General features: G+C 38.0%; 1 protein-coding gene across 1 annotated transcript; it reads left to right on the plus strand.

Annotated features, from left to right (window-relative positions):
- The first annotated feature begins 5,157 nt into the window (after positions 1 to 5,157).
- On the plus strand, positions 5,158 to 8,255 carry LOC103963805 (isoeugenol synthase 1). The gene is made up of 6 exons (XM_009376658.3): positions 5,158 to 5,486; positions 5,640 to 5,774; positions 5,932 to 6,160; positions 6,792 to 6,995; positions 7,362 to 7,551; positions 7,958 to 8,255. Exons 1-6 carry the CDS (start codon positions 5,298 to 5,300, stop codon positions 7,962 to 7,964), a joined length of 954 nt encoding a protein of 317 aa, XP_009374933.2. The 5' UTR covers positions 5,158 to 5,297; the 3' UTR covers positions 7,965 to 8,255.
- The last annotated feature ends 3,004 nt before the right edge of the window (positions 8,256 to 11,259 follow it).

Here is an 11,259-nt window from a genome sequence, read left to right on the forward strand (position 1 = left end):
TCTAATGGCATCATAGATGCTGAGAGCCTTCCATTCGTGGATGAAGAATTTTTCCATCCGTTCAACCCAAGTCGCCCAGGTTACGTTGGTCGAGGTCCAAGCTCCTTGGGGCTTTGTCAGCGCCCATTTCAACCAATCAAATCCTTGCAGCTAAGGGGCCAGGCAATGAGCCTTGAAGAGAGTGGTGATGGACGATGGCACTGCATCCTTGAAGAGTGGCCTTAAGATTTGTGAGTAGCGCTCAAATCACTCTCGAAGTGCAGTGTCTTGATGGCGCTCCAATCGATGAAGTCCTTGGATTTGTTGCATTCGTCAGAGAGCTTAGAGATGAAGGGAGCCATTGATGAAGATTTGAGTTTTTTGGGAAAGATTTATGGGATGAGAGTTTTTGGGTTTTTTAGGATTTGAAGGCAAAATAGTGAGAGGGTTTTAGGAGTTTTGGAAGCATAAGTGCGAATGGAAAGGATTTAGGTATTTGTAGGCATCTTGGAAGGAAGGTCAAGCGTTTAATTTTCAAACTTTAGGACATAATCGATCGTGAAAATCCTTAATCATCATAGAGAATCCGGGTGAAAGGATCAAGGTTTTCGCGGTTTGAGGACACACGATTGTGTGTTGCAGCAGATTTAATGCAGAACAGATGTTTTGGCTGGCGCATGTTTTTGAGGTTCATTATTAAAGGTTGCTAGATTACCTAAAGGATTTCCATGTGGCAGGACGTGTGAAAGAATTCAGATTGTGCTTCATAAATACGCTTGATGGATGAAATATTTAAGGCTTTTCATTATCCTTTAGTTACCTTTTAGGGTTTGATTTCACTTCTTCAAGGTCGAAATTCGGCTAAGGACTACAAAGGCCGAAGACCTTAGAAGCAAGGTGGCAATGTTTAGTCCCAAACTAATATTATTGGGCCGAGCGTAGGTTTATGTTTGGCCCAAAGCTTTTCCAAACGTACTATGGGTTGTCCAATGGTCGTAAGTTGCTCAGTTAGGGCGGTCGAGTCCTATTGCAAGAAAGAGTGATTTGAATAAGAGCGGATGGGTCGAAGTCCTAGTACGATAAGAAGTCTCAATGGAATGGGGACACTGAGATTTGAGAAGTGAATATGGTTGGATAGAGAGTTTGGTTCAAAGTTCTAGTAGGAGTAGGATTGGCCGAGCCTTGGTTGGACTAGGATGAAGAATCCTAATCCAAGTATAGTTCTGATTCGGCCAAGATGAGATTAGTTGCTATAAATAGGAGGGGGTTGCGCCATTTAAAGCCTCTCCAATTCAACACACAAATTGCCCTGTGCAAACCTTTTAAACATCTTGAGATATTTTATTTTCTTGCCAACATATCTTCAATTTGGATAAACAGCACTGTGAAGGCAACGGGTGACATCTTGAGTTTGGATAAATAGCATTGTTGTCGTAGAATCGGCCGACTGAAGAGCACCTTCAGTTTGGATAAATAGCACTACGTCGAAGCCGACTGGTTATCTATCCAAGTCTTGATCGAGAAGGGTTTCCGAATCTTTATTGGTAGAGGTCATCTTATTAGCCTTCTCGACGAAGTAAGGTGTTACAAATTACTACATTCGGCACATTGAACACCTAGTGATGTTATGATTGGATACTCATACGTGAGTTTCAGAGTTCGACATTCTGACGGCCGAACCACATTTATCATCAAGACATACATCTCTTTTGACTACCTGTGTCTGTATAGTTTGGAGCCGATTCGATGGGTTTATACTCTTACGAATATAATCACTGTGACCGAACCCGGCGCCGACGATTCGTGAACTTCGCAGAAATAGCAGCCTTGTTTTTAGGCTTGAGAACCTGGAGATCGAGACGTGTTCCTTCCTCGATCGCAGTTGTAGAATGAAGAAGTCAATAGCGCGTTCAATGCAACATCAACAAATTTTACTCCTCGGTCGAGCTTCACCGACGAGTTGGCACACCCCGCATCAACCAAATGACGTAGTTAGCTCATTAGTTACTCAGCCTACGCGCCATGTAGGCTTGGTAGCTTTTAGGGTCAACACATACATACTTGCCCACGAAGTTGTAAGCATGCATTGAATGGCTTGGCATGATATATCTTTTGGCTGAGACTCCAATTTGCATGCCATGATACAACTCCTGCTTTGACGCCGAACTGTAAGACCTCATGCTGGAACAGTTCATGCCATGATTAATTTCTGCATGATATATCTTTTGGCTGAAATTCCAATTCAGTGGGGCTTCATTCTGCTGGAAACGTTGCCTCGTTAAATTATACTATGGTCTTTGATATCCATTGAACTGTGGCGACTTCCTTCTAAACCAAGCTGAACTTACCAGTCTGAACTAAAGATGTTGACAATTCCACTAAAATCAATGCTACTTGAACCGAAGCCACGCAATAAAATCCTTTGAATAGAACGTATGGCCTACCACAAATGGGTGGCCTATCACTTGATTATCTTATGCTTTTTCTTTTCTCCCTCTGACCAATAATCTTGTCTGACTAATAATTGGGCAAACCAAATACTTGCGGATATTAACCATTAAATGCCCATCCCACAGGGTGAATAGGCTAGGCCATGCGGAGACCTACTACAACACGGGTGGCCTTTCTTATTGCACACAACATATCAGCAAATAATCTCTCTCGACGAGACTAAAAAACTTAACCGCCGATTATATCACATGCTACCCCTTTATTTTCTTACGTATCGACCTGAAAGGTCGAGTGGTTAAGAAAATAATTTTATTCCCTTTTTTCCTTTTTTTTTAGACGAAAATAAGAGTGGCTGAAGTATAATCAGGAGGAGGCCAACGATGCTTTATTCCAAGCCGAGATCTTTTTACATCAAAATTCTCAATTTGATTTCGCTCTAAGCCAAATAAAAAACCATCTCCAAATACTTTTGACTTGGCGAAATATTTTTCATTATTAGCCGCCTTGGACAAGTACTAAACCCCCCAGGCATAATTACTTTGTTAATTTCAGCTTTTAACTCAAATAACGTGGCTGAACGGGATTTCTCCATATCGGCTTTATCACCAATAATCATATTAATTGGCGTAGCTTCGGTGTCTAAGACCATGTCTCGACCATATTCGCCATTGGAGAATTCTGATGAATCATTTCTAAGTAGATTTTTGGCTTAGAGACTTGAACTTTTTCTTCTAGGCCTACCACACTTTTAGTCTTAACCGAAAAAACAGGTGGCCCAGGTTCTTCTTTGGCCGTCTCAACAATTTTCTGAGGCCTAAGCGAAAAATTGCCCCTCGATCTTTTGAGCTAACCATTCTTCAAATGTAATTGATTTGAACCCAAGACAAAAAGGCGTTTTCTTATCCAGCCACTTATAAAATCGAGCTCTATCTTCATTTAACCATTGATCTTGTAAGTTGTGATGAACCTTCACCTTTATCATTTGAGAGAAAGATTTTTGCCTTTCTTCATGTGCTTCAAGGATTCGGTCAAGGAGTTTTTATTGCTTCTCAACATTTTCCTTTAATAGGCACCAAATCTTACCTTGATTGAGATCTTGATATATCATGTGAACTTCGTAGTTTTAGCATTGGGTCCCACCAGGCATGCCAAAATGTTGACCATAAAAACTACCAAGCCTACGTGGCGTGCAGGCCGAGTAATTAATAAGCTAACTACGTCATTCGATTGTGTGCGGGGCGTGCCAACTCGTCGGCCGAGGAGTAAAATGTGTTGATGTCTCGTTGGGCGCGTTGCTGACTTCTTGATCTTGCGACTGCGGTCGAGGAAGGAACACGTCTCGGCCTTAGGGTTCTAGAGCTTGAAGACAAGGCTGCTAGTTCTGTGAAGTTCAATTTCAAATTCGGCTTTCAATGTGCCGAATGTAGTAACCTGTAACACCTCACTACACCGAAAATCCTTCCCGATCGAGACTTGGATAGATAACAGTCGACCTCGACACAGTGGTGTTTATCTAAACTGAAGGTGCTCTATTGTCGGTTGATTCTACAACAACAGTGCTGTTTATCCAAACTGAAGATGTTCGTCGGTTGCCTTCATAGTGCTGTTTATCTAAACTGAAGATGTGTCAGCGGGAAAAAGAAAATAAAAATCTCAAGGTTGTTGAGAGGTTTCTCGTAGAGCAAGAGTTTGCGTAAGGCAGTTTGTGTGTTGAATTGGATGACTTAAATGTTGCCTGCGACTTTGTATTTATAGCACCTATATTTTTTGCTTGGCACGGCTTGATAGTGTAGAAACCGACTGAAACTCAAACTCGCAGAATGACTGATCCACAGCATAGGTGCTAAAGCTTATCTTCAGATGGTTGACTTTTCAAAGATAATAAAAGCCCATCCTGACTTATCCCATCATGACTAAAAGCCTAGCTTACCTAGGTTTTCTTATCATAATTCCATCACCCATCCACGCATCTTGGTCCCCATTTAATGAATTTCAAATTCATTTTAAATTCATTTCTGGCTACTTGTCAATCTATCACCACTACCTTACGCTAGACATCCCAAATTAATTTGAACTGTACCGCTTGTTTGGGGATATAATCTGCATCCTATCCCGTTTAAGAATATGCCAAGATAATTCAATATTAAAAGATAATTATTATGATAAAAATCATAATATTATCCCTTAACAATAACAAAATTATCTTCACTTTTCTATCCGACAGTTGGGAGCTATGCTCACTCAACGACTTTGATTGCACGGACCGATGGTATAAATTTGGATCCAAACATTAACTCCGCCACTGCACCAGCAAAACTTATTATCTAGTACGAACTCGGACGAATGCTAAGTTCCATTAGAAAACTTCAGATTATATTATTTGAGTCTCAAGCAAAAACTTGAGCGTCGAATTGGATATAATGTGGAATTTGTGGCTATAAAGAGTGGAACTTTTAATTTATGGCTGTACACAGTGCAGATTTTATCTTTTCGTCTCTTGCCAATATTAACGTGAAACATACATTCTAGGGAGAAAATCCTCATGTGAAGTATGAAATATCAAATATCAAAAGGGCCCCATTGCATAATTCACTGGTGTAATAATCTGGTCGGCAATCGTGATAATTCATGTACCTATTTCCATAACGTCTGGAGTGCCATTGGATCTTCCGAGTTTTTAACCATTAGATCTGTGATAAAAAAAACACTAAAACCAAAATCCAATGGTTCAAACGCTCAAAATATCATGTATTTTAGAGCACTGTAGAATTTTTGTTCCATCTTCATCATGCACTCATTTTCCCTATATAAAACACAATAGCCCATGCAAATATCAGCTGGGAAGAACTATATTAACGAAGAAGGTCATGGCTTGTGAGAACAAGAAGATACTGATATTTGGAGCCACTGGGTACCTAGGCAAGTACATGGTGAAAGCAAGCGTTTCATTGGGCCATCCAACCTATGCTTACGCCCGATCAATCAAGCCCAACACTGACCCTTCCAAGCTTGAGCTGCACAAAGAATATGAAGCCATGGGAGTCACCATCTTCCAAGTAATTAATTATATATAACTATATATTACTTATGCTAATTAACCTCTCATTTCTTAATTGACTAAACTCTACTAATTCACTGCTCATATTTTGTATATAGCTAATCAATGTAATGTTTAGGAGAACCAATTTGATATGTTGTGAACTGGACAGGGTGAACTCGATGAGCACGAAAAGCTAGTCGCAGTGCTTCAACAAGTTGACATTGTAATATCTACATTGCCTATTCCTCTGCTTCTTCAACAGTTCAAAATTATAAACGCCATCAAACATGCTGGCAATATAAAGGTGAAAATATATGTGAAAAATGTTTTTTCGCGTTGACTGTGAATCTGAACCATGATTATGTTGCTATTCTTGGCTAAATTACTCGGTCAAGTTCATTTTATATATATGTTCATGTCTAACTGCGGACAACATATACATGTTGGGACTGTGAAATCAGAGATTTATTCCGGCAGAGTTTGGAGAAGATCCAGAAGGAGCAACCGCGCTGCCGCCTTTCGAGGCTATACATGAGAATAGAAGGGTGATTAGAAGGGCGACTGAAGCAGCAGGAATTCCGTACACTTATGTGTGTGGAAACACATTTGCTGCATATTTTGTTGATTATTTTCTTCATCCTCGGGAAGAACGTGAGGAAGTCATTGTTTATGGCACTGGTGAAGCCAAGGGTAAGTATGCAAGTGGTGCACTTTACCACTGAACCACAAATGCACTATTGTCCTAGTAGAATGTTACAAGTTTTTCTTTTATTTTATTTTTAATATTCATATAAAAATAATTTACACCGGTTACGTCGCTTGAGAAATGAAATGAAAAGTATTTTGCCCCTGTGAAGTCACCTTCAACTACAAGAAATATTGGTGATCATTAAGGACTTGTTTGATAAATTTTTTGTTTTTAGTATCTTTTCACACCTTTTTTTTGGCTAGAAATAGCTTGAAAATGTATGAAAATAATAAGGTACGAAGAAATATCGCAAAGAGGGAGGAGGTAGCACTGGAATGTATGAAACGGAGACATCATCGATAATCACAAATATAACTGTTAAAAACAATACGTTTTGTGGTCGCACATGCTCAGTTTCTAGGTTGAGACTCATAGACACATCTTAGTCGAACGGTATTATTTTTCTTCTCTTCGTGGTTGTAATTTATATTCTTGTTTCAACCAAAAAAAGAGAGGTTATATTGTTGAATTCATTTATCTTACATAGGAAATGTATAGTTGACTAACCAATATGCAATACAATAATTTTGATGTACTTTGTGTTCCTTATTGTCTTATTTTGGATGTCTATAGCTATGTTGAATTACGAGGAAGATATATGCACCTACACAATAAAAGCAGCATCAGATCCAAGGGCAGCCAATCATATCCTCACTTGTAAACCGCAACGAAACATTATATCTCAGTTGGACTTGATTTCTTGTTGGGAAAAGAAGAAAGGACGGATGCTCAAAAGGATTCATATCCCAGAACAAGAAATCCTCAATCACTCTGAGAGTAAGAATATTTCTAATCTGCATACAACCGCGTATATGGAAGTAAAGATTATAGATTCATATATTATACCTTTCTCTATAGATATGCAAATTATGTTTCTTGCACTTTTTATTTGATACGTTAGAAGAAATCAAACTTAGCCCTATCATAATCCTAATTCCAAAGTCGTTACTGCACCCTTCCTCACCACTTCAATTAGCCACTATGACTTAATTACCATCTAATTCAACCTGATAATCAAACAATTCTTACAGTAATAAACAAAATAATGTCACTAACCAGTTTGATTTTGTGAATCAAATGGATGGTGATGATCTCATATATTATTATTTGTTTTTTAAATCATTTTGCTTCATTTTCTTGTAGCTTTTCCTCCCCCAGACAATATACGTGCGGCAATCATTTACAACATATTCATCAAAGGTCAAATAAGGATTGAACTCACAGCAAACAATCTAGAGGCCTCAGAACTATATCCTGATTACAACTACACTTCCATTGATAACTTCCTTGATATTTGCTTGGTTGATCCTCCCAAGCCAAAATTAGCAACATTGTAAGTAGCTTCCTTGATATTTCCTTGTTTAAAGTACCATTGTAATTTAGTTTTATTTAATAGATTTTTGTGATATGCTATGATAATATAATATAATTACATATTATATGTTATTACATTGAGCTTATATAGTCTATAGAAGTGATTCACTCATACTGATTTTCTCCTTATGTCCACTTGTGTTTATTTTTATACCTTGACTCTCCGTTGCTTTTATTCAATCCAACAACGGGAAATAAATAGAGTTGTACACATAAAAATAAATAGTGAACGGAAATCACTTCCTTGTAGTTATGTTTAGTTTCTCTCAGTTTGGCAGCTATTGATATTCGAAATGATTTTGACTAGATAAATGATAATGATCCACTCACACTTTGTTTTTTGGTTATTGTTATTTTCCCTTTAGGACCTAGTGAGCAAGGGGCGAAGTCTGATGATGAGGGGGCTTGGTAGTAGTGCCAACTTCCTATTGTGTAGGGTGACTCCCTTTTCATATGTTTATCTGGTTTTTGTAACAATGCTTGATAGTACTGTTGATTATGCTTGGCACAACACATACTTTGTGATTACTGTTGTGTGCGCGAATGTTATGCTCTAAATTGATGTGATAATAATAGGGTTGAACCCTAATGTATCCCCAAGTGAGGAGGTTGTGTAAGATAACTTTTAATATTTTTAATAAAGAGTCATTTGGTTCAAATTTATTCACATCTTTCTTTCCTTACTGATAGCTTCCTCATTAGGCTAATGGTACCCGTCACCTTTACAGTGAGGTTAAATTGTTGATTTAGTGACAGTCATTACATCTCCACTTCACTACTACAAAAGTGGTTTATTGTGTCGGTGGTTGGTGTCGGTTTTATACAACTTGCTGGTGGATAAGCCATTTCCGATACCTTCTTTACATGTTGTCAGAATTACTGTCGGGTATAACCAACTAATTTGTCTATGTTGCTTATAATTGACATAAACTATTAATGTCGCTTAGAACCAACATAGATTTTAATCTTTTTAAATAGTTAGTGTCGGTTATAAAAAGAAAAAAACGTGTTGCTTACAATCGACGTAAAGTTAGTGTCGATTAAAAGAAGACTGGTGTCGCTTCTACCCGACACTAATAATTATTTTAAAATATTTTGAAACACGGTGTCGGTTGTAGCCGACATAAATTTTAATCATTTTAAATAATTTTGAAACCCGATGTCAGTTGTAGCCGACATATTGGTGTTCTTTATATACCCTGCTCCCTGCTTTCTTCTTCCTCTCTCGCATCTTTCTTATTTGTTCTTCCAACTTCATTTGTTCCTTCTTCTTCACAGTAAGTTTTTCTTGCTTCCAATAGTTTTTATTTTCTCCTCTTATATTTAATTTTTGTTTACAATTTAATTTTGTAGGAATTTTATTTGAGCCAGTTTGAGTACATAAAGAATTGGTCGACGATGAAATTCTTCCATAATTCATGTTTCCATCACTAAATTCCTTAATTTTTAAATTGTATAATACACATGTTTATTTATTTAAAAATTCTAATTTAAGTATTTAGATAAATTTCTACGATTTATGTTAAATTAATAAATATTTAGTCAAATTAATTAATTTTATCACTTGAATTGTTATGAGAAAAAGAAAATAAATAATATTGATAAGCATTTATGTTAAATTAACAATATTGAATATAACGTAAACTGATAATATTTAGTAATATAGGAATATATTATGTTAAATTAATTTTTTTGCACTCTAATTGTTATGAGGATATACAAAACTTGAATTTAACAAACTATCAAGATTAGATGAGCATAATTTTGATAACTTTTTGTTGTTATTTTAATTTGTTTTTACTATAATAGGTGTTGGAAATTAAAAGATTGCAATCGTGATAGAGTTCGAGGGTTGAAAGATAGAAATTGAAAATTCTAATAGTTATGCCTACATGATAGGGATTGAAAGATTGTAGGGATCTTAGTGTCAACGTAATATTTTGCCCTCATAAAGTGGTAAAACATGGGCAAGAGTTGGTTGAAGATATCCCGAAATTTGAAAGCATATACAGCTGGAATTAATTTGTTTTTAGATCAAGTGGTTGCAAATGGTGTTGGCCCTGATAAGTTTAGATGTCCTTGCAAAAGATGTTGTAATCGATATACTCTTGTTAGGAACACTATTGTTGAACATCTTGCATTGTATGATATGGATAAAGATTATAAAAACGTTTTTTGGCGACATCAATTTAATGTTCAGGAGATGAGGTGGTATGCATGATTTTCTTAATGATATATTTGTCCAACCATTAACAGTAGAATGTGTTGGGCCGTCTTGTGAAACCTCGTCCTTGATTTATCATATTTTGTATCATTGGACTTATGAAATTACCAAATTACCCTTGTGTTGACTTTCGTTGAGCGTCTCATCGAAACACGTAGTTCTAATTTTATTAATATATTCTTATCGTACTCATTTCCATGAACGCGTAGGCATGAACAAATTTAAAATTGGATTTGTAACGAACATTCTACGTACGAAATGATGAACGTTTCAGATATTTTGTGTTTCGTCTTATACGTTCTTAAATTGCGAACCAAGGGGACCCACTTGGGATTTTTGTCCCCTTATCCCCTTTCCCTATCCAGATATCCTTTTCCATTTTGGAGATTTCCTTGATCTCTCTCTCTCTCTTCCTCACTTTCTCCATTTCTCTCTTAGAGCTCTCCCAATCCTCTTCAAACCCTCCCTACTCTCTCTCTGAGTTCACTCTCACAACAACAATCCCAAAACTCATCATTTGGATGTAGAGATCTTAAACCCCAGGTTAAACGTGATACCTCAATTGTGAGAGTCACGGTGCACATCTCCCTCGATGAACTCCGACGACTTTCATGATTTTTTCGACGTTGGTAAGCTCCTAGAAACCCTTGGGATGTGTTTTACGATTAGATCGAGGCCTTGTTGTAAGTTGCTTAGGCTTGTCGGACACAGAGATCTAGAAACCCATGCATTCAGTCGATTTTTCGACCAACTCCGACCACCACACATCTTGAAATTGGTACGAACTTCTTCCTCTCATCCTAAGCTTCATTTCCATAGCTTGTACGTTGAAAATGGTGAAGAAATGTGCTCGAACGGAGCTCTAGAAGCTCTGCCCAGTTTTCGGTCGACCCATGGCCTAAAACCGGATTGATCCGACTTAATACCCTTCAACCGAATCCAAACCCAACTTGCTACCTGGCCTAACTGTGCTACTTGGCTTAAACCCATAACCTTTGGCCCAAGCCTAAGTACTTAACCCAGCCCAAAAACAGGCCCAACCCAGAAACTAAGCCTAGACCCAAAACCCAGATCCGACCCAACCCGACTGATCCCAGTTTCCAGTTAGCACATGGGAATTGGTCGGTGCGTGAGGCACACGCGCTTCTGTTGAAGGTATTGTGCTCCACTGCCATCCACACAGGCGCCGGTGACTTTTTCAACCAACTTTCCAGCGACCTAACTTGACGCATGGCCTCCCAAGCCGTTTCCCTGTGGCGACGAGTGGGGGTACCTAAGGTTCCCCCTTAGGTTTATCAACGTCCTGAGTCCGTTCTGTTCTCCCAAATTCAATCATTTGGTTTAGTTTTGTTAATTGGTCCCTTTATGTGCTTAGGTACGTTTGTTAGCGACATTTCCATTCTCCCTAGTTTGTGCGGCTCTTCAACGACAGAGTATCTGTGA

The sequence above is a fragment of a genome, unplaced genomic scaffold (genome assembly GCF_019419815.1).
Source record: "Pyrus x bretschneideri cultivar Hongxiangsu unplaced genomic scaffold, Pyrus_bretschneideri_v1 Contig31, whole genome shotgun sequence".
NCBI classification, from domain to species: domain Eukaryota; kingdom Viridiplantae; phylum Streptophyta; class Magnoliopsida; order Rosales; family Rosaceae; genus Pyrus; species Pyrus x bretschneideri.